Here is a 24,532-nt window from a genome sequence, read left to right on the forward strand (position 1 = left end):
TCATAGCACAGTCTTTAGAACAGTGTTTCTCAACCTTGGCGGCTGGACGATGTGTGGACTTCAACTCCCAGAATTCCCCAGCCAGCAGAGCAGAGCTGGCTGGGGAATTCTGAGAGTTGAAGTCCACACATTGTCCAGCCAAGGTTGAGAAACACCGCTTTAGAAGAACCACTATAAATCAACTAATATAAGTCAACTTCTTTGGCCTATGCATTTAGTAAAACATCTCTGTTTTGATTTGGGATCAAAATGTTAAATGCTTAACTATTAATAGCCAAAAAAAGTGTCTGGCAACTTTCAAAGGCTGAGAATGAATATCCCTGTTTAATATACCTGGATATTCCCCTTTTAACAAGTTCCTGAATTTGCTTTCCCCCCCCCCAAAAAAAAGATTCCCAATAATCGGAGCATATTGTTGGTCAGCATTGTTGAGTCCATGTTTCTATGTATTCCAGCAGGAAACTCTGTGTGCTGAGAGTGACAGAAGAAAACACAAGAGACAGCAATACATTACCCACTTCTTTTGTGTAGTTCCTTCTGGATGTATTCCCCAAAAACATGACCAATGAGTAACACTACAAAGAGAAAGGAGCTTAATGGTTGCATTTCGTCTAAATACCCTCTAGAGCAGAGTATTTAATATTCACAAGAATGACCCAATATTTTTCATTTACATTGACCATGATTCTCTTGAAATCTAGAATTTTGAACGATAGATAGTTAGGAACAACTGAAATTTAATAATAAAATGTTTAATCAGTATATTTTGTTTTGTCAGTATATTTTAACATTTTAAAAAGTTTTAAAAGCACGTTTGTAAGTACCAAAACTTTTTTTTAATACAGAACATTTCTTTCATACTCGTTTCCCATTTTATTCCATTTATTTTTGCTGCATATTTTACAAATGCAACATATTTACACAAGACGATAGCAGCGAATATAATTATAGCTGAATAACAAGAGATAAAAAAGTAAAAAGGAAGATAAATTAGAATCAGAATGGAGCTGGAAGAGACCTTGGAGGTCTTCTAGTCCAGCCCCTGCTCAAGCAGGAGACCCTATACCATTTCGGGACAGGTGGCTGTCCAGTCTCTTCTTAAAGACCTCCAGTGATGAAGCATCTACATCAGTAGTGGGTTCCTCTTACCTTCACTACTGGTTCGGAACCAGGAGCGCGCGCATGTGCACACCTGTTTTGCTTGTGCGTGGCACTTCTGCGTATGCGCAGAGCGTCCATGATGACATCTGGACAGGTGGGCAGAGCCTCCCGCCGCCGTCACTACTGGTTTGCGCAATCCGGGGCGAACCAGTAGAAACCCACCACTGATCTACATAGCCATCCAACTCACATATAGGGAAAATTTCTGGTTCCAAAGGAATTCACCAGATGTGTCATTTGCTTCTGTAAGCCAAGGCATACTATTTTAAATGTCAAATAACTTGTTACAGGACATCTGTAATTGGGACTCCCAACTTTTAGCTTTTGCTTCAGTGCATCTGAAGAGTAGGAAAAAGTTGCTTTAATGCCAACATCATGCTGTTTCCTTATTGCTGTATATACTGTATGTAGTAACAATATGCATCAATTGCTCTTTATTCCTCTGTTTACCCTATCAGGAATTTTATTCTGGCATACTTAACACACACACACAAAATCACTGTCTATAGTTTTTTATCAAAGAATGAACATGTTTATTCAGAGCTAGGTTTGAGTCTATATTTATAAATATTTCCTTGATGGTTTCTGTTTACCTACAACAGTTCTGTTCTCATGCTCTTACCCCTTTGTATCCTCCAAATATATTAGATTTCAAATCCCATTATTCCCAAAGAGGAGGAGATTAATGGGCATTTCCCCAGATTGGGCAAGCATATCCATTGTCTTTTTATGCTTATTTTTTATATATATATTGCACGTTTTCTCTCCCACTCCAGAAAAACTTTATAGAGTAGAAAGCAGCAAAGAAGAACGACCATTCCGGCCAGATCTTTTATTGGAGACAGAAGGGGAAGGAGAGCAAGACGTACGTTCTAACTGAAACAAGAGTTTTTGATAGAGTGAAGTATATGCATGTCATCTGAAATTAGAAAAATTAGCAAACAATATTGTGGGTCCAGTGTTTTTTAATTTCACCATATAATGCGCTTCTATTAACAACTTCATGGAGATCTGCAAAATCTAATTAACTTTTCTCCAACTGTAATTCTTCTCTTAGTTGATTACCGCTGTTAGAATGTAGCTTGTGCCAAATTCCTACATAGCAGCTGGAGTTTAGAGTGCAAAAAGGGGCAGTTAAAATGATGTTTTACAAACCTTAACAGACATGAAAGCAAACCCTTATATTTTTCTTGCCATATTTCTTCTAACAAATGATTTTCAACCTTGGTGCTTCACAGTGGTGGGTTCCTCCCGGTTCGGTCCTGTTCGGCCGAGCCGGTAGCAGTGACGATATGACGTCACCGAACCGGTTCTCCCCCGCCCTCCCCCCCCATGTTATTCTTACCTTTTATTTGGTCCCACCCCCAATCTATTGCTGCCTCCTGAGTCCCAGCTGATGACTAGAGGGAAAAAAACTGTTAAAACTCTTGCCATGGGGCTTCAAAGGGCCATCCTACAGCTGATCAGTGTTAAAAGCAAACAAATGAGTCGGGTCATAAGTGCGAGGACTGGTCGTAAGTGCAAGGACCTTCCAGAAATGACTCTGACCAGCTAGCCACGCCCACCTAGTCACATGACCTCCAAGCCACACCCACAAAATAAGCCACGCCCACAGAACTGGTAGTAAAACAATTTAGAACCCACCCCTGGTGCTTCACTGGGAAAACAGGCCTGGTAATAATTTCTTTTGGGGAGGTAAGAACAATGGGATAGTTATGCTACCAGATCTGGGCTACAAAACCTGGAAGACCATTAAATGGCATCACATTTTTTTCTTCTAATTCTGCAGCTCATATTTGTAACCCTGTTCATTTACTTAATAATTCATTCCATTTTATATTTTTTCCTGATCATATATACACTCTATATCAGGGGTGTCAAACTCGTTTTCATTGAGGGTTGCATCAGGGTTGTGTTTGACCATGGGGGGGGCGTGTCCAGGGGGGCATGACCAGCTCGACATCACATGTGTCGGGAGTGCCTGTGGTGGCCCGAGCACTCTGCTTCGTGAAAACGGGCTCCCGAGCTCCGTTTTCGGCTACCACAGCCTCCTGCAACCCTCTGCCAGTCAAAACAGAGTTCCATTTTCACTGGCAGAGGGTTGCAGGAGGCCGTGGCAGCTGAAAATGGAGCTCGGGAGCCTGTTTTCATTGGCAGAAGCACTGTGGGCCGGTCCTTCGCTGTTTCCAGGGCAACCCCAGGGGCCAGATCTAAGTACCCCGCAGGCCGGAGATTGTGCGAAGAGCACAATCTATGTTTCAGTACCAAAAAAAAGGAGGCCTAATAAAGTGTGCAAATTCTCCTATAATATCTTTAATTTCAACCCTCATAATATAATTCATATGGTGACCAGTGTGTTGTAGTGGTTAAGGTGTTGAACTAAGGGTGGGGAGATCCAGGTTCAGTCTAGCCTTAACGATGGAAACTCACAGTGTGATGTTAAGCCAGTCACTTTTTCTCACCCCCAAGCTAACTCACAGAATTATGATTATAGGGAAAAATTGGAAACAATGCGTTGTCTTAATATCCAGGAGGAAAGGCAGGCTATGTTAAAATAAATTAACTGCTTAACTAGTCATTCAGTTTTGCAAAGAAAAAGAGTTGGAACCTTAGGTAGTGGTTAATATTTGACATAATACTTGTGTGTCAAGGAAGTGGGAATTGTGTGGAAAATGTGTAAACTTTATCTGAAGGAAAAAAGCCATTTTGATATCTTATCATAGAACCCAAAATAGATTAACTAACCTTGGTTTGGATTATGCATTGCCAGATATATTTTCTAGTGAAAAGCTGCTGGGAAGAAGATCCAGAAAAGAGGCCAGATTTTAAGAAAATTGAAACTACTCTAGGTAGGATATTTAGGTAAGAAACAAATATACATTAAAACAAGGATTTATATAGTAATATGGCAAAATGTACACGACATGGGCAAAAGTAAATGATAACGTATTATCTGATTTTAAAAAATGTCCATGTATGAAAAAAAAAACATGTAGACGTGAATAAAGGGAAGAGAAATCAAGTAAAATAGCATGATTATTTACTGTAAAGGTTAGTGATGCAAAAATCCTGTTGGATCATATAGGTTGTTCTAGCTAGGCTCTTTTCTTCTCTCTGTCTCTGTCTCTTTTACTCTCTCTCTACAGGTAGCCCACAACCTGCGAGCACAATTGGGACTGAAATTTCAGTAGTAAATCATGATGGTCATAAGTCAAGGCACCAATCAGCTTATTGTGATCTCACCCAGTAGCCTCATGTAAATATTAAAAAGGAGAAAAGAGAGAAAACTTAAATCCTGCAGCGCCTCACATAGCAGGGGTTAGGGCAGGCCCTCTTCTTCCCCAATCATTACTGACTAGAATCAACCCTGAATATATACCTCCCTAACTATTCTCTCATTCATGTGTTCTCCTTCTCTCTCTTTTCTTTCTCTTTCTCCTCAAGATATCTAGTGTAGCATTTTAAACGCTTAAATACTAATATTCTTACTTCTTTCTCTTTTAAGATTCATCTACAACTTTTAAAACCATTTCTAGCATGTCATTTTTATCTATTTATAACTATTATTCAGAGGGACAGAATTGGTGGATGTTCCTTTTGATTGTATAACATTTATAGATTAGATTAATTTCCACCAAGTTCTATTTGCTGCTTTTCTTGAAAAATATCATTTTTTGTTCTTACAATATTCCTAGCAACTACCACAACCAAAACAATGAGAGCTATATGGACACATTGATCCGACGTCTGCAGTTGTATTCACGAAACCTGGAGCACTTAGTAGAAGAGAGAACCAAGCTATACAAAGCAGAACGAGACAGAGCTGACAAACTAAATTTCATGCTTCTCCCACGGTGAGTGCCTTCCACCAGGGAACAGTACCTGCAGTATCAACAGAATTCTGCTGATTGAAGAATTGTAAACAGATTTATATGTTTCTTGTCCAAATACTTAAGAATAAGCTTTTAAAATCTATGTTAAATATATTTGTCTTTTCAAAAACTTGTACAATATTGAACAGCATGAAGGATTTATCGTGTTATATCTGGATAGCATACAAAAATTTCTTCTGCTTCCATGCAAATACTATTCCTCTTCAAGAGCAAATACCATTTTCAGAGAAAGACTATTCTTCTACAAATAGATAGAATGAAGTTTATACTTTTCAAGTAACTTTGTTGAAAAAGGACATATAGTCTTGATTTTTCTTGGGCAGATTTTAGAAAGGCCACAGGTATTGTACCAAGTGCTGCTTTGGAATACTGTATCCTGCTTGCCATGTGCAGTGTTCATTTGTGGAGATTGAATGTCTGGTCTATAGAAGGATGGTTTTTAAATGTTATTATATTTATGCCATTTCAGACTCTACATAATTAGACCAATATACTTACTTTATAAATTATAGTTTGTCACATAGTCAGCCAGATATTCAGACTGAATTTGGCATTTTTGTCTACCTGTCAAGTACTTTCCAAGGACCTGGGATAGACAAATCTAGATGTTTCATGCTGTTATAGATATTGTCATAGGATATATGCTGTTCTGAGTAAAGCTGCGTTTTGCAATTGACTGATGGTGAATTTGATAGTGTTCAAGTGGTGCTCCAGTTGTTTTGGGATTGCGCCTATTATTGTTGGTATTACCTTTGCTTTCTTCTTCTTCTTATATACACAACAGTGTGATATTACAATAAGGGAATTTCACAACAGCAAAGTGTTAAGATGATTTTATTTAATTAAATATTGATTTCCAATGTATTGCATAAGGAATATGATTACCAGTGCTATAAATGCTTTAGTACTTTAATTAAGTAATTATTAATTAGCTGTGAACTAATTATTAACTAATCATGTCTCACCAAAAATTTTATTTATTTTATTTATCAATGACATTTTTATAGCTGCCATTTCTTTCAAGGCAATTCAACAAGAGATAAAAGCTGTGACTATCATACCACAATTAATTTTTTTAAAGCACACTTTGAAATTAATAAGCCTCCCCCTTTTCCCCCCACATAGGCCTGTGGTAAAATCTTTGAAGGAGACTGGACTTGTAGAGCCAGAATTGTTTGAAGAGGTCACTATCTACTTCAGTGACATTGTGGGCTTCACAACCATATGTAAATACAGCACACCTATGGAAGTGGTAGACATGTTGAATGACATCTACAAAAACTTTGACCACATTCTTGATCATCATGATGTTTACAAGGTGATCTGATCTGAGAACAAAATATAAAAGGTTACCTTAAGATGAAACAAAAGTGTGTGTGTGTGTGTGTGTGTGTGTGTATGCTGGTTGAGCACAATCAGAATTGAAGTGATCTGAATCACGGAATCCAATTATCTGGAGGGGACACCAAGATAGGAGGGCTGTATTATACTGAGTGGACCTACAGCTCTAATCAGAAGACTTATTTTGTTAATTGAAGATTTCCCTAAGCAGATATACCTTGTGAATTTTTGTCATGTTTCAACAGGTGGAGACCATTGGAGATGCATATATGGTAGTAAGTGGTTTACCAAACAGAAATGGTAACTGCCACGCAGTGGATATTTCCATGATGGCCCTGGATATACTCAGTTTCATGGGGTCATTTGAATTACAACATCTTCCTGGCCTTCCTGTATGGATTCGAATAGGAATTCATTCTGGTACGAGAATTCTATCAAACATTTGATCAAAACAAAGAAATCAACAATGATGTTTAATATCATGTTTAAGTTTTCCTAAAGTAATAATAGAAATGGTATTATATATTTCTTAGGATTTCAAATATTACCTTTAAGAAAATTATCAGTGGTGACCAATTGTTCAAAAAAGAATATAGTGAATATTATAAAGATAATATCAAGCATAAATAGCTTCCTAATATTATTGATCAATACTTCCTTGTAATTTGTATTTTATATACACTTGTATACAAAATTCAGAATTTCTGTACTGTTCATGAAAAGTGCCCTTTTCAGGAAGCCTGAAGAAATCATTATTAATTAGTTATGTTTTAATTAAGCCACCACAGACACTCTTCTCTAAATTCCTGAAGAAGAAAAAATGGAGGCAAGAGAGTAGTGTCTAAAGCTGGAGTCCCCAACCCCCGATCCATTGGACCAGCACTGGTCTGCGGCATGCCAGAAACCAGGCTGCATAAACAAGTGAAGCCCCATCCATGGAATGCAGGCAGCAAGCAAAATCATGCCCCCTCCAGTCCATGAAAAAACCTTTCTCCATGGAACTGGTCCCTGGTCCCTGGTGCCCAAAAGGCTGGGGGCCACTGGTCTAAAGCAAGTTTTATTGATATCTTCATCTTCTCATCAAGAACAATAAAGGTTGAGTAGAACTGTCAAGAACATCTGGTTTAGATTAATTTCCATGTCCACATATCTACCATAATCATCAGCTAATATCAACTCTGATTGTAATTGTGGATTCATATACAAAACTACTCCATTGAAATAAACTCTACATCTGTATGAACCAAATATTTTATCCTTTTATGTAATAAGTTTCCTTATAAGTAGAATATATCTAGTTTTATTTTTTTTCAAATAATCAAACAATGTTCTTTTTTGAGGAGTATTTGCTCCATTTATATTCTGTGTTAGCCATTCATATTTATGTCAAGAATTTAGAAAAGTCACTACCTGTAGTGGCTAAGATGGGAGCCTCTTCTCAGTATTCTGTAGTTGTTGTTTAGTCCTTTTTATGACCTCTAATTGCATTTCTTCCTTTTCCCCTTTAAATTATTCTAGAAATTCTCTTGCTTTTTGTACTGAATTCAATGTAAACTTCTGTTGTTTAGAAGTAAGTATCCACTTGGTTCAGTGGTGGGATTCAAATAATTTAACAACTGGTTCTCTGCCCTAATGACCAGCTCGGTAGGCATGGCTGGGTGGCATGTGACTGGGTGGGCATGGCCAACTCACATCACTCTTGTCGGGGGACACTTCACTTCACCCGGCCTCTCATGACCATGGGGATGCTGCAACAATCATAAGTTTGAAAAATGTATAAGTCATTTTTTTCAGTGCCATTGTAACTTTGAATGGTCACTAAATGAATTTATACTGCCAAGAACTATTAACTGTTGTTACAATGTAACAAGGCTTAACCCAGAGGCAGTTTCTGAAAACACTTAAGCAGGGCAATAAAGATAAGGATTAGGCTAGAAACAACACAGAGAGGCACACCAGAATGTCTCCTTACTGCCTTCCTGACAGGATTAGCCCTGTAAAGTGGGAAAAACACAGCTCAGAAAGTTAACAAATGGTTCTCCTGAACCAGTGTGAACCAGCTGAATTCCACCATTGACTTTATCCCATCAAAATGGTATCTGTTTTCTGTCTGAACTTTTCAGGAAAAAAACTTTTTTCTCTTGCTCATTATCTTGATCAAAATTTATTTAAGTACAATTGCATCTACATTGTTAATCTTCAGTCTGATCTTGGAATGCTGCCCCAAACCTGGTCTCTGGATTTCTTCCTGAAAAAGTACACAAGAATATTCCTTAATATGTTTCTTAATCTTGCAAATCATATATTAATCCTATATACTTTACTCTGCCTGTGTACCATCTTCATCTCATTCAAAAAAAAAATTGTTAAAGATATTTTTCTAATGTCTTCACCAGGATTTTCTGGAACTCATCTGACTCACTTTTACCTTTGGATTACACATTTTAAAAACTGTTACTACTGCAAAAGAAGCAAAATATTGTGAGGGAAGAAGAGGATTCTTAAAACAACCAATAAAAAACAGTATTATTTTGGGACTATTACAAAAAAGTTTGAAAAGGGGGGTGGGTATCCAAATCTGTCAAATCTGTTTGAAGTGCCTGCATCTGAAGAGAGAATGGAGGAAAGGTTTGTAAAGATGAAAGAGGAAATGAAAGAAGAAGAAAAAAACAAATTGAAGAAATCGAGCAGAATCAAAACAAATTACTGATAAAGTAAAATTAAATAATAGAGAGATGGAAAAGGACTTAGACAATTTTACATAACTGGAATTGAGAGGAAAAGAATTCTGCTTGAGATTCAGAAATAAGAGGATCTTAGATTTGGAAGAGCACTTCGCTTTCCCCCCTCCCATTATTATTTGAAAAGTCCTGTCACTCAGCATATTATTAATAAGGTGGATAGTCTTTTGACATAGGATATTCAGTTGTAGTTTGTGTAATAAACCTTTCTTCCAGACTGTGTCATAGGCTGTGGACTGCAAAGGAGTGCTTGAACTAAGCACATTACAGGCTGCAAATAAATTACTGAACTGATACATTTTTTACTATTTCAATAGAAAAATATTAAACAAATATTGATATTTAGCTCTTATGCGATTCCCATTTGAGAGAAACAATTATGCAAAGTCTAGAAGAGGAGTAAGAATCAGTAATGAAAAGAAATTAACAGCAGGAAATATGAGACAAGAAAAGGAAGCTAAAATATAGTTTATATCACCACTTAGCAGCATTTACTGTATCTTTCCATGTTTTTCAGAGTTGCAAACCATCCTTTTTTCGCCATGTTAATTCAACAATTATGTGTGGTCTTTAATTCACGTCCTGTCTTTTGTTCTGCATTCTTCTTACCTAGTAGTGGGTTGCATATTCCGTCGCTACCAGTTTGCTCGTGGCCGCACTTGCTCTCACGCACATGCCTGATGCTTCTGTGCATGCCAAGATGGAGCCTCTCGCTGCCGCTGCTACCAATTCTCCCAATCCGGGGAGAACCGGTAGCAACCCACCACTGTTCTTACCTCTCTGTTTTTCAGAACAGTGACAACATTCTTCCAATTATCAGGCAGAGATCCAATTATCACACATTTTAAAAATATTGCATAGTCTCCATCTCATATCCATCTTTTAACATTTTTCCAATTGCACCATCTATATATGCAGGAAGAGAAAGTATTCTTTACCAGTGCTCTCAATTCATAAGCATAACTGATCAAATCAATCCTGCTACGTTCATTCCTTTGCCATATCTTTTCATGAACACACGTTAGGAAAAATAGCAAATAATTTATGGTATCTTAATAACTTGATTGTGGCATAATTTTTGGTTGACTATAGTTCATTCTACTCATATGATTGGTAATTGATTATGGCATAACTTTTTGTACTCTTAACTCATGAGCAACAGTATTAAGTATGGGTGTAAAGATCCATGAATAAGCACACAGCTATGAGTTACAAATATCGATACACATGATTGAGGGATTGTAAACAGTGAGATTAATTAGACAATGTGGACTTAACTTTTCAGACAATTTCTATTTTGTCTTATGTTCAGGTCCGTGCGCAGCTGGTGTGGTTGGAATTAAAATGCCTCGTTACTGCTTGTTTGGAGACACTGTGAACACAGCTTCAAGAATGGAGTCTACAGGTTTACGTAAGAATAGAGTTTCAGAGTTTCTAACTATACAATGTTTTATACAGTCAAATTCAGAATTCCATATATAAAAAGAAAGATTTTATCAAGATATGATAGACTTACTAGAATTGGGGGCCAATCACTATTTCATAGATAAGTGTGTAATTTTTGTGAATTTAGATTATAAGGCACTGCAACATATATAGCTTCTTAACTCCTTGATGTACAATACAAATGTCATCATCATTTTAGCCATTGTCTATCCATTGCAGGCTGAAGGCCTCTTTGGCATGTTTCCAACCAATACGATCCTGAACTTTCTTTTGCCAATTGGGCCTGGAATACTTGCTGATGTTATCAATCCATTTTGTTTTAGGTCTCTTTTGTGGATGCTTTTCATGAAGTGGGATTCATTTTATGACTGCCTTGGTCCACCTGCCATCAGTTCTTCTTGTTATGTGACCAGGCCATTTCCATTTCAATTCTTTTATTCTCTTAATGATATTAATGCCGAGCATTTGTCTTTCCATGGCTGTTTGCACCATTCGTAGCTTTTGTATCGATTGTGAGGTTAGTGTACATGTTTCACTGGCATATGCTAGAGCAGGTAGCACACAGATCGAACATTTTTCTCTTTAGGCATAGGGGGAGGTTGTTCTTGAAAATTATGTTTAGCTTGCCGAATGCTTGCCAAGCACATTTAACATGCCATTCAATTTCCTTTTTGTATCATCTTCACAATACAAATGTAGTGAATAAATAATTGGACCATCTATGGTGTTTTCCTCAAAAGACATCCACATTTAGATCTTTCTCCCCAATTTTGGCCTGCATTTTGTTGGATAGGACCCAATGCTCAAGTCTTTCAAGATCTTTCTGAATCTTGAGTCTATCTTCCAAAGTGTTCGCAATGCCCCTTCCCCCAGCTTGTGTCATCTGTAGATTTAATGAGTTTCCCTTCTATCCCCTCATTTAGATTGCTTATGAATCCCACTACATGTCTCTCTCTACATAGAGAGGACTGTGTGTAGTCCATTGAGGACTACACAGAGTGGTGGGATTCTGGTGTTGTTTCTAGCCTAATCCATATCTTTATTGCTCTGTTTACAAGAAACTGCCTCTCAGTTAAGCCTTATTACATTGTAACAGCTAAAGGTTCTTGGCAGTATGCCCAGACTTACTGTCGCCTGAGCTTCTCCTGAGGGTTTTTTTTTTTCTTTGCTGGTACTTTGCTTTGCTTTATTAGAGGCTTGACTTTCTTAAAGGGGAAGGGTTGTTTTAAGCTTTTTACACTGCTGTTGGGAGGAAATACTTCCCTGTTGGAGTTCTTCCAGCCGGGATGCAATGATCAGCACTTTGAAGAAATAATTGAATAACAAAGTAGAGCTGCCGGAAAGAAGCTTTTAATGACAAGGAACCAAGATGAGTGACATTCAGCAAGGCTTCTTGGCTAGCTAGAAAGATTGACATCCAAACATGAGTTACGCTTTCTGAGTTTTGGTCTAAAACTGGTTTTTGGTTAAATTTAATTCTGTGCTTTGTTTATTGATGGGATTATTTTCCCTATTCAGCCTTGTTTAAAAGGAAAAATGTTAATCTCTGTTCCTGAAAAGAAGCAGGATTGAGAAATCTAGTTCCTGTGTCCATTTGTTCCAGTAATTGGTTTAACAAGCAACAGCTACTGTGTTTGCTCTTTTGCTACATTCTAGCACTAATTGTATTCTTTGTAGTTAGGCTTATCTCATGTGTTTACATTGAGCTTGCCTGGGGTGTGAGCTCTGGAAATAAGCCAGACAAGACTTGTGTTTTAGTTTTAAAAGGATTTAAACTGTTGTGATTTAATTATTTGTATTGTGTTTGATTTTTTTCCTGCCTCATGGTTTCTTTTTCTATCTGGGGAGGGGGGTCTTCCTTCACTGCTTTAGTGGTTCCTGCACTGTCCTTTTGGGCTGTACTTCCAAGAGGCAGGATGCAAGCTTGGCACTGATTTTTTTACTATCTTTCTGGGGGCATGTGATCTTTCCTTAAATCTGGATGATTTCCTTAGGATATCTTGTGAGTGAGACCAGTTGGTATATTTAAGTGGTGCAAATGAATCTAAGGATTGCTTCTCCTGGGTGTGAAAGGGTGCTTTGTCAGTTCACTGAGCACAGGAGTCTCTTGTCTATGGGGATTCTTCAGTCATCCAGCTCATGGTTATTCCAAAGGTGCTTTTTTCAAGAGGCAACTGGACTTTCTTGGTTTCCAGAAAGTCCAGTTGCCTCTTGAAAAAGCACCTTTATTGCTTTTGAATTGCTTCGGAGTGGCCAAAGCACGTGATTGCTCACTGATAGTAAGATTTTTTTTTTAAAAAAAGGAGGTAAGGGTGTAGATCCTTCCATTCATTTTAATTTTCTCTCATGATAATAAGGCTTAGTAACACGGCACCAGGCTTGAAGTTTATCTAGATATCTGTGGCATGTACTAATTTTATTGTGATCCTGACAAGCTTGGGAGGCATGAACTTGGGTCCCATATATAATTTGTTAATTTGTCTCTTTAACTTGGCATTTTGTAGCCCAAATATGCCCACCCACTTTCTGAAGAGCTTAACTCTCTGCTAAAGGGCTTCACTTTATGAGCAAGAGTTGGCTGGTGATACTTATCATTGCATGTTAACTATTTTAATTCCTCAAGGTGTTCTGGCACCCTGCCTGATTTGTAACTCTGGCTTGCAGGTATTTCTAATCTAATGATTGGTATTTAGGGCAGCTTTTTGCAAGCAAAGAAGCTTTTTGTATTTTTGTACAGGTAGTCCTTGACTCACAACAGTTCATTTAGTGACCATTCAAAGTTACAATGGAACTGTAAAAAGTGACTTATGACTTCCAGTGGCACCACAGGTGCTGGCAGACATTCCTTTCGGATCGTCAGCCCCATGATCTCGTAAAAACTGCCAAGACAGTGCAAATCAGCTGTCTAGCAGTTTGGAAACCTTCCCCTCAGGAGAAGAGGATAAGGCGAGCAGCTGGATGAAGGTAGAGCTCCCCAAAAGCCCTAGGAATAATTCTGGGACATGAAGGGTGAGAGCTCCCTGGTAGCCCGACAGAGCTCCAGATCCGGGACTTTTCTGCTTTAAGCAGAACAAGACGCCGCGACCACCCCTGCAATCAACACTCAGCTTCAAATTAATCCCAAAGCAGGCAGAACAAAAACAGGAGTCCTAGTAACTACAAGTAATGAACTTTAACTCTGTATCCATATTTCTTCTTTCTAAGATCATCTTAAAAAAGGAAAGGAAAAATGGTGCCTGAACTGTAATAGGGTGTGGAAAAGTGAAAGTTATAGTGAACGTGATTGTTAACATCGTTACCACTTTTAAGGCTGTTCAAGATTATTGGATTCTACATTAAAGAAAGAAAGTGGAAAGATTACAGTATGGACTTTAAATAAATTACAATATTTACAAAAGATTTAAAAACAATTGAACTTATTAATTTGGTTGCTGCAAGAAGTATAAATTGAAAGTTAAAAATGGCCTCTAAGCAAATAAAACCCGGCTCTTTTAAAAGCGCTGGAGGATCGCCAGCACAATCATCAAAACTACAATCTTTGTCTACCTCAAATCCACAAATATTGACTTTGGAAGCTTTACAAGAGTCTTTACAGGACTCTGTTTTAGAGGGAAAAATTAAGGGAGTGTCTGATGAGATGGCTGAAATTAAGGAGGTTATCCAAACTCGGAATAAGGAAATAAGAGAAGATATTGTAATGGCATTTCAGGGTCTGGCAAAACACATTGAATTGTTGGATGAAAGGGTAGAAAAAATTAATCAGTCTAATGTGAATTTGGAAAATAAAATGGGTGAAGTTCAGATTAAGATGGATAGGGTAGACGATGAAGTGGTGATGTTACAATATAGACCGATGGAGTTTGCCCTGAGAGTAAGAGGTTTGAGAAAGCACAATCGAGAGAATTTGAGAGAGATCTTTGCAGAGGCCTTTGCAAAGATAACTGGAGAGCAACAAGCAGATCTTTCATTGCAAATTGACAAAATATATCGCATTAATTCCTGGTTTGCCAGACAGAAACAATTGCCAAGAGATATTGTGATTTATTTTACAATGAGGAGGATCCGAAATGAACTTTTACAAGCCTTCTATAAAAATAAACTCCAACTGGTAGGACAAGAGGTTTTAGTACTGAAAGAAATCCCCCCAAAAATGTTGAGAAGCAGAAAAAAGTTTGCTTTTTTGGTGGATGAACTTAGAAAGACAGATCCAGTTTAGATGGGATGTTCCAGTTGGACTAGTGGTGAATTACTTGGGAGAAAGATATCGTCTTAACACAATTTGGAAGGCAAAAGATTTTTATACTAATGTATTAAAGGCTGGATGCCCATCATCTCCGGAAATGAGGAGAAGAAAAGAAGAGTTGGCAATACAGGGACAGAAGGAAGGTAAACAGCCACAAGCTGAAGGAGAGACTTCGCTTATTGAAGAAGATTTATTGCAATTTTTTGGTATTGTTCAACCTTTGGAATTAGCAGAAAAAAGAGAAGAACCCAAAGATCAAAGACAGACCCGAGCTGCAGCCAAACGAAGAGAACAAGACCTAAAGATACAGCAAACCCAAATGAAAGCTCAAGAAACTATAAAAACAGAAGCAGTGGGAGGAGAAAGGCCGAAGAGAAAGGTGCAGGAGGATTTCCAGCTGGCACTCCAGAAGCTTCAAGGTGCCAAGAATGGCAATTAAATTTTTGACCTGGAATCTTAATGGTTTAAATTCACTGCAAAAGAGGAAGAAAATATTTCACTATTTGAAACAGTTTAAAAATGATGTAATTTGTCTACAAGAAACACATATTAGAGTGACAGATCAAAAATATTTGATAAATTCAAGATTGGGAACACATTTTGTTGCATCTGCTCCAGAGAAGAAAAACGGTATAGTTATATATCTAAAGACAGACTTAATAGCTAAACTAATTGAGGCAGATGTTTAAGGAAGATACATCACAATTGAATTTTTAATAGAAGAGAAGAAAACACTTTTATTTGGAGTATATGCTCCCAACCAACAGCAAGAAAAATTTTATAAGCTTTTGCACACCAAAATAATACAATGGGATTACAAATCGTGTATATTAATGGGTGATTGGAATGGAGTATTGGATACCCAAAAGGACAAAAAAGGATTATTTCAAAACACCCAAAATCGTGCTAGATTGCCTAAATCTTTTTTTGATATGATGGATGATATGGAGCTGAGAGATATCTGGCAAGAATGAAATGTTGAAGAAAAGGATTTTACTTTTTTTTCTGATAGACACCAATCTTTTTCTAGGATTGATTTTATACTAATCACTAATGATTTTTTTTCTAGGGTGAGGAAGACGAAGATATGTTCAAGAACTTTAACTGATCATAGCCTGGTGTGGATGGAATTGGAGCAGGAAAAGGGAGTTAGAAGGTCTTGGAGGATAAATGAAAATTTGTTTAGATATGAGGAAAATGTGAAAGAATGTAAAAAACAAATGAAAGAATTTTTTGTTATGAATATGTACAAGGGTACACCTATGGAAATGGTTTGGGATGCAAGTAAAGCATATATGAGAGGAATTTTAAGGCATTTGAATAATAAATATAGATGTAGACAAGAAAAGAAACAGAGGGATTTAGAAGAGGAAATAAAAAAGAAAGAGCAGGCATTTATATTGAATCCAACAGATAAGAAAATAAAGGAAACAATAAATTTGTTGCGAGGACAGTTTAATATGATGATGGCAGACCAAGTGGCAACTAATTTACAATATGCTAAACATAATACTTTCTGTAATGCGAATAAACCAGGTAGATGGTTAGCTTATTTGTTAAGGAAAAAACAAAAGCTACATACCATAGAAAAAATAGAATACAACGGTAAAGGGGTATATCAACAAAATATGATTTAAAAAGCTTTTTTAGAATTTTATACAAAGTTATATGCTAGTGATACAATTCAAGGTAAAGACATAGATAGATATTTACAGGAGGAGAATATTCCTGTAGTTACACCAGAGCAAAGGGAAGGATTGAACCAACCAATAACTTCAGAGGAAATTATTTTAGCAATTAAACAGTTAAAAGGGGGTAAAGCTCCAGGCACAGATGGACTGACAGCTGTTTATTATAAAAATTTGCAGTTAGAAATAGTGGAACTGCTTAAGGAACTATTTAGCAAAATTCAAGCTGGAGGAGATGTACCCCCATCCTGGAGAACAGCTTTTATTTCATTGATCCCAAAGGAGGATCAAGATCATAGTCAACCCAAAAATTATAGGCCAATATCGCTTTTAAATACTGATTATAAGATTTTTGCTAAAATATTAGCAAATAGGTTAATGATAGTTATGCAACAAATGATTCATAATGATCAATCTGGATTTATAAGTGGGAGACAAATGAAATGTAATGTAAGACAAATTGTAAACTTATTGGAATATTTGGAAAGAAACAACCAAGTCCCTGCAGTGCTTATTTTTTGGGATGCAGAGAAGGAATTTGATCGATTGAATTGGCAATTTTTATTGAAAATAATAGAAAAGATGCAGTTTGGAGAGTATTTTACACAATCTATTAGGGCAATATACCAGAGACAAACAGCACAAATAATAATTAATAGTGGTTTAACAGAAACTTTTAAAATTGAAAAAGGAACAAGACAGGGATGCCCTTTGTCACCATTATTGTTTATTTTAACTTTGGAACTTTTATTGAATAAAATATGAGGGTCAAATAAAATAAAGGGAATTAAAATTAGACATCATGATTATAGACTAAGAGCATTTGCAGATGACTTGGTTGTTACTTTAACTCAACCAGTACAATCAGTTACAGGTTTAATGGATATAATTAGCCAATATGGACAAGTGTCTGGATTTAAAATAAATGAACAAAAAACAAAGATAATAACTAAAAATATGATGGTAAAGCAAAAAGAAGAACTAGAAAGATTAACGGGATTTGAAATAGTAAAAAAGGTTAAATATTTAGGGGTATATATTACAGCTTCAAATGTAAAATTATATAAAAATAATTATGAATTGTTATGGCAAAAAGTACAGAAAGAGATGGAGAATTGGGGAAAATTACAATTATCTTTGTTGGGAAGAATAGCAGCAATAAAAATGAATGTTTTATTCAGGTTTTTATTTTTGTTCCAATTGATACCAATACTCAAGAAAGATGTAAATTTGAGGGAATGGCAGAAGGGTATTAATAATTTTGTTTGGGCAGGGAGAAGACCGAGAATAAAGTTAAAAATAATGCAAGATATACGTGAAAGAGGAGGTCTTAAATGCCTAATTTAAGATTATACTATGAAGCAGCTGTCCTATCAATAATCAGTGACTGGATTAATTCAACAGAAGAAAGAATATTGAATATTGAAGGATATGATTTGTTATATGGTTGGCATACTTATTTATTATATGATAAGAAAGTGGATAAGACCTTTAAAAGCCATATATTAAGGAATGCCTTGTTACGAGTTTGGAAAAAGTATCAATATAAATTAAATTATAAGATACCTATATGGGCAATACCCAGACATGCGATAGAGAATATAAGTGTAGAACAAAAGCAAGAGGTGATTACCTATAAAGAGCTTCTTAAAATGGAAGAGGGTATATTGCAGTTAAAGTCCTTAAATGCACTAAAAGAAGAAAGGATAATTCAAACTTGGTTTCAGTATGGACAGCTGCAAGCTAGATGGAAAGAAGATCAGAGAATTGGTATCATGCAGAACGAGGAAAATTTGGTAAAACAAATTAGAGATCAAAGCCAAATGCATATAAAAAGATTATGTAATATATTGATAGAAATAGATTCAGAAACGGAATTAGTTAAGGATTGTATGATAAAATGGGCACAAAATATTCAGGAATCAATAATGTTGGAAACTTGGGAAAAATATGGGTTAGAAATGTGAAATGTACGCAAGTGCAAAATTTAAGAGAAATTTTTTATAAAATGTTTTACAGATGGCATTTAGACCCTAAAAAGCTAGCCTGTATGTATCCGAATTTGCAATCTAAGTGTTGGAGATGTGATTGTGATGATGCCACCTATTATCATATATGTAAAAAAGTTAAAGCATTTTGGATAAAAATATGGTGGATTATCCAAAATATTCTTAAAAAGAAGATAAGGTTTACTCCACAATTGTTTTTGTTGGGTATAATTACAGATTGTACGGTGATAGAGACTAAATTGATTTTGAATTTAATAACTGCAGCTAGACTTTTGGTGGCGCAATATTGGAAGAAGGAAGATTTGCCTACTACTGAAGAATGGACATTAAAAGTAGCAAATTTAGCAGAAATGGCAAAAATTTCAGCATATTTGAAAGACTATTCGCAAGAAAGATATATATCAGAATGGAGAAGATGGATTGATTATATTCAAAACAAATATCGGACTAAAAAGTATCAAATAGCTTATGAATGAATAGAAAAATTAAGAGTATTCATATTTAGTTAAGTAAAAGGGGAGTTAAAGTGTGAAGGGGGGGATAGGAGTCCATAGATAGCTAGCTTAGCTTAGTATAGGATTGTTAATTGTTATACCCTGTATTTTGTTCTGGGAAGTTCGGGGTGGGGTGGGGGGGAGGGTAAGGAAGGGAGGGGGGGAGGGGGAAATATTTGTAAATTTTTTTGTAAAACTCTTTAATTAAAAAAAAGTGACTTATGACCATTTTTCACATTTACAACTTGCAGCATCCCCATGGTCATGAAATGCCAGCGAGGCAAAACGTGATGTTAATGATGTCGAGTTGGCCACGCCCACCCAGTCACATGACCACCCAGCCACGCCTACCCAGCTGGTCATTAGGGCAGAGAATTGGTTGTTAAATTATTTGTATCCCACCACTGACTATACATTGAGTACATTTGGTCAGCCAACTGCAAATCCATCTGGTGGTGGTACTATCTCTTCCACATTGTTCTATATTACCAAGAAGTAGGCTATAGTCTATTTTATCAAATGACTTACTGAAGTTTAAGTATACCATATTCACATTTCGATGATCGACTAATTTAGTCACTTTAGAAGGCAATAAAACATGTCTGGCATGATCTGTTTTTAACAAGCTTTCAGTAATCGTCTTCATTTCTAGATGCTCACAAATCCACTGCTTGATTATCTTTTGCAGGATTTTTCCAGGTATAGATGTCAAGCTGTGAGTTATAAAAACCCCAATTGTATACTCACAATTCAAAAGCAAGTCTGGTTCACAAAATCAAAGGTTTATTGGTGATATCATGAAGAAAAATAAAAAGCGGTTGCAAGCACAGCCTCTTAGACCCTTCCCAAATGGATTGAGTTCAAAGAGCACAAGAAGCTGTTTTTAAGCTACACATTTTATACTCCTATACAATGCACGCCACGCCTAAGAAGCCCTCCCAACTCCCCTTTATTCTCCTAAATCATTCTCCAAGTTGCTTTACACTTTAAAGGGTCATCTTGACATTTCCTGCCTAACAACAACTGTCTTATCATGTTTACTTTTAATTTTCACTTTGAGCGGATGTTCCTTTCTTACTGATAGTGGTCTTGCCCAAGGCATAGGTTTCTGTCTCCAAGGGAGCTTTTAGCAAGTCATTACACATTGTCTCTATTGATTACAATTTGTGGTCATTTTGCAACAGTAAGAACATCATAGCTTTTTAATACATTTAACACTTTTATAAAAGAGTAACTTAATATCCATTTTCTTCAAAACTGATTATTCTATAGTTATAACAGTAACAGAGTTGAAAGGGACGTTGGAGGTCATCTAGTCCAACCCCCTGCTCACGCAGGAGACCTATACTAGTTTTCTGGATCCATTTTGTTTTTGCCTTTTTGAATATTGGAACACACCAGCTCTGTTCCAGTCCTCTTCTGTTCCCCTGTGCTCTAGGATCTCTGGAAGATTTCATTCAGATCATATCTGCCTTCAGGACCTTGGAATTTTAACCATCTGGTCCTTGAGATTTGAACTCATCCAAAGCAGATAGGTGTCTTATCAATTCCTTGCTAATTTGATCTGCATTCCTGTTCTGTCTCAGACACTGCTGCTTTTGATAGGATTTTTTTCCTTTTGCTCAAAGACAGATGCAAAGAAGGAATTAAACAGTTTTGCTTTCTCCTTGCTGCCCATCACCTTCTTGCCATTTTCTCCCACTAGTGAACCAACAATTTCCTTGACATATTGAAAGAAAACCTTTTTTTTTTTTTTTTGCCATTTTTGGCATTTGTTATAAGTCTTAGTTAATTCCGAGCCTTCGCCTTCTTGACTCCATCTTTGCATATTTGGACTATTTGCTGGTATTCTGCTCTTGTTATATGCCACTCTTTACATTTTTGGAAAGTTTTGGAAATTTTCCATCAGTTTGTCAGAGAGCTCTTTGTGCAACCATGCTTGTCTGCAGTCACTTGTTTTTCTTTCTCTTGGTATTGTTTTTGTTTGGGTCTTTATTATTTGTTTTTCAAAGTAACCCAAGCATCTCATACTGTTTTTCCATCTAGGATTTCCATCCATGGAATCCTTCCTATTCTCTCTCCTAGTTTGTTGAAGGTCAGATCTCTTAAAGTCTAAAACACCAGTCTGACTTTGTTCAGTTACCTGGGTCTGCATTGTGGTGAATTCTAGTATGATATGGTCATTCTTCCCCAAAGTTCTTCCCCAAAGAGCTTCCACTTCCTCAGCCATTTGGTTTTTATTAAGAATTAAGTCCGGTATAGCTGACCCTCTAGTTCTTTCCTCCACCTTTTGGGAGATAAAGGCACGTGACTTGGCACGTCAGGAACCTGTTCAATCCCCCACTCCTTGCAAAGTTTTTTTTCCTGTGTTAATGGAAAGGTAGTTAAAGTCCCCCATTATTACAGTGGTGTGTTTCCTGCACACCTCCGTCAACTTTTTTGCGAATAGTTCAAATATGGCTTTCATATTTCCTCAGCTTGGTAGGGTGGCCTGTAGTACACGGGAGCAGTGGTGGGTTGTTCCCGGTTCGCACCGGTTCTATAGAACTGGTAGTAAAACCAGTGGGAGGCTCCGCCCACTGACCCTGATGTCATGAAAACGCTTCTGCGCTTGCGCAGAAGACCGTGTGCATGGCCCCCGTTGCGAACCGGTAGTAAAGGTAAGTAGAACCCACCCCTGCACCTGAGGAATGTCATTCCCCTCCCCCCCAATATTCACTATAACTTGAAAGTTATACTTTGAAGGCAGCTTTCATCCTTAGTATTGTGTATTTCTATAGAGATATAGTAGTTCTTTGTATACATTGCAACTCTTCCTCCTCTTTTGTTGAGTCTGTCTCATTGAACAATTTATATCCTTCTAGCAATATGTTCCAATTGGGTGGGTTCTATTTGCCTTTACTACCGGTTATATATATATACATTGTTATATGACCAAACAAATAAATAAAATTATCAAAGCTAATCCAAATTTATATTAATATGTTCAGCATTACATATATTTAATTACAAATGTTTCTTATAAAAACAATGTTGTTTTTCAGATAACTGAATTCTATTGTTTCCACCCATTTAAAATAATCAAGAATTACTAAATATCAACTGTATAACTTTGGCACAATAGTAATAATAAATAATAATAAAAACTATCTTACAAATATTGTGTATTTCTTATATGCTTACTTTTAGCTTTGCGGATCCATGTAAGTGGTTCCACTATTGATATTCTGAAGAGGACAGACTGTCAGTTCCAGTATGAAGAACGGGGAGAAACATATTTGAAGGTAATCTATACCCATATATTCATAATTTAAAAAATCTGTTTACAGTGAACATTTATTTAAGAGCTGTGTAGCTTTTAAAATATAACTTACAGCTCAATTGTGTCCAGACTACTTAAAGGTAGTCTTCACTTAACATCCACTTATTCAGTGATGATTTGAAATTACAACAGTGTGGAATGAGAGAGGTACTTATGACGGATCCTCATAACTATACCAATTGCAGAGTCCCTGTAGTCACTTGTTTGGGATTTGGGTAATTAATGATCAGATCACAAATAGAACATCACAGCATTCCATGATCACATGATCACGTTTGTGACCTTCACTGCCATCTTCTGACAATCAAAATCAATGGGGAGGCTGGTAAGAGGTCACAAATGATAATCCTGTGACTGTGGGATGCTGTAATAACATGGGATTCATCTAACTATGGCAACTGATACTGCTAGAACATTCATTGTAAGTTGGCAAGTTGCTTTACAACTGCATTAACTCAGTGTGGTGCCTTACAACCATGTCCTTTAGTGGCGTAGTTGCTAGTACAAGTTACCCTTGGTAAGTGAGGATTATTTGTAATAAATCTTATTATATGACCTTGGATTGGGAAATACATTCCTGATTTGCAGTAGTGAATGTTGAGAGAGTTCTGCTCAGTGTTAACATAATGGTCCAGCATTGGTTTTAAAGAAGGGTAAAAGAGGCCATTTATGTTAACATTGAGCAGCTTCACACACACACACACACACACACACACACACACACACACAATTTGCACAGATAAACCCTGCAAGTGGCTTCAAGAGCTCTTAGGGAGAGTGCTAATAACCAGATGACTGCCAAAGAAATATGATCCTTTGAACCTCCCTGCCCCCAATGATACTATGGCAAGGAATCACAGGGAGATAATGGACTTAATGAATAACAAAAATGGGAAGTTAGAAAATGCTCCACAAGAGATCATGAATAATGATCAAAAAGCCCAGGAAATAGAGGAGACAATGGAGAGACCAGGGGAAAAGACAGAACTAAATAAACAAACAAAACAAGAAGATCAGAGGGAGAAGGTAATAAAAACATATGAAGCAATTCAGGGGAAATACATGCTAAAAGACCAAAAAATGATACTAGATAAACAGAAATATATCTTTGAAAAGAAAATTGAGAGTTGGGCAAATCCTCTGGAGGTTTGGCAACAAAAGATAGTAGAGATGGAAGAAATACTTAAATTAAACAGGAAAGATGTAGATAGAGAAGAAGACCCAAGGAAGGAATTTGGGAGGCAAGTCAAAAAATGAATAAGAATTGAAATATTAAAATGGGCAAGAGATGACGGATAGAGGAAATGTTTTGTAATACAAGATTGGCTTTACCAGGAGTTAGAATAGAGGCAGACCCAAGAAATAGGGGGAATATTATTATGCACATTTTAATATAACATATTAAAAGTAATAGCTAGACATAAAGATTAGAGTTTGAAAGATGGTGATACCATGTACGTTCTAATGATACTGTTATTGTTATTAGAATGGGGGACTAAAATGTTGAATAATTAAATAATGCTTATATTTTAATACAAATATGTAAAAGAATATTATTACAATTACATAAGTATGATTTAAATAACAAATAATATTAATACTATCATTACTACTTGTATTCAAATACTTGTATACCCAGATGCCTCACTATTCATGTATTGATATTGATGTATATTCAAAAAAATAATAATTATAACTATAATAGTTAATAATTAATCTTATCATTTCATGCTAGGGCAAAGGAACTGAGATTACTTATTGGCTGACAGGTGTGAAGGATCAACAATATAATCTTCCATCACCTCCTTCAGCGTAAGAGGTTTTTTTTGTTTTTTTAAAAAGCTGTGATATTAACCAGTGTTCAAATCAGGGTGGGTTTTTGCATTGTTGATTGATAGTCCTTGTTTTCCTTTTGATAGGGAGAGAAGAATCTTTTGCAGTATATGTTCTTCCTATTTGTTATTTTCTGAGGGTGGGGTGCTTTTGGAGGACAGGTTCATGCATTCCCAAACTAACTTCACCCCCTGCAAGATATAGACACACATAAAAAAATACATTCTCACTCCAGGTGAGCTTGGCTCTTGGTGTGTATATCTGTAGACATCCATGTTGTATTCAGGAGAGTGGCTTGCCACTGTTTTCTGTTATTGTTTGGTTTTATTTCCCAATTTCTTCACCATTTCTATAGACCTAG

General features: G+C 36.5%; 1 protein-coding gene across 1 annotated transcript in view; it reads left to right on the forward strand.

Moving 5' to 3' along the window:
• The window catches only part of GUCY2C (guanylate cyclase 2C), a 92,966-nt gene that overhangs the window by 67,892 nt on the left and 542 nt on the right, over positions 1-24,532 (forward strand). The window contains exons 19-26 of the mRNA XM_034403390.3: positions 1,938-2,026; positions 3,932-4,023; positions 4,857-5,015; positions 6,180-6,372; positions 6,641-6,815; positions 10,449-10,547; positions 22,206-22,300; positions 24,074-24,150. Of these exons, the coding sequence (XP_034259281.1) occupies positions 1,938-2,026; positions 3,932-4,023; positions 4,857-5,015; positions 6,180-6,372; positions 6,641-6,815; positions 10,449-10,547; positions 22,206-22,300; positions 24,074-24,150 (979 nt within the window). The remainder of the gene's footprint in view (positions 1-1,937; positions 2,027-3,931; positions 4,024-4,856; positions 5,016-6,179; positions 6,373-6,640; positions 6,816-10,448; positions 10,548-22,205; positions 22,301-24,073; positions 24,151-24,532) is intronic.

This window comes from Pantherophis guttatus, chromosome 7 (genome assembly GCF_059756535.1).
Source record: "Pantherophis guttatus breed Tessera chromosome 7, ASM5975653v1, whole genome shotgun sequence".
NCBI lineage: Eukaryota > Metazoa > Chordata > Lepidosauria > Squamata > Colubridae > Pantherophis > Pantherophis guttatus.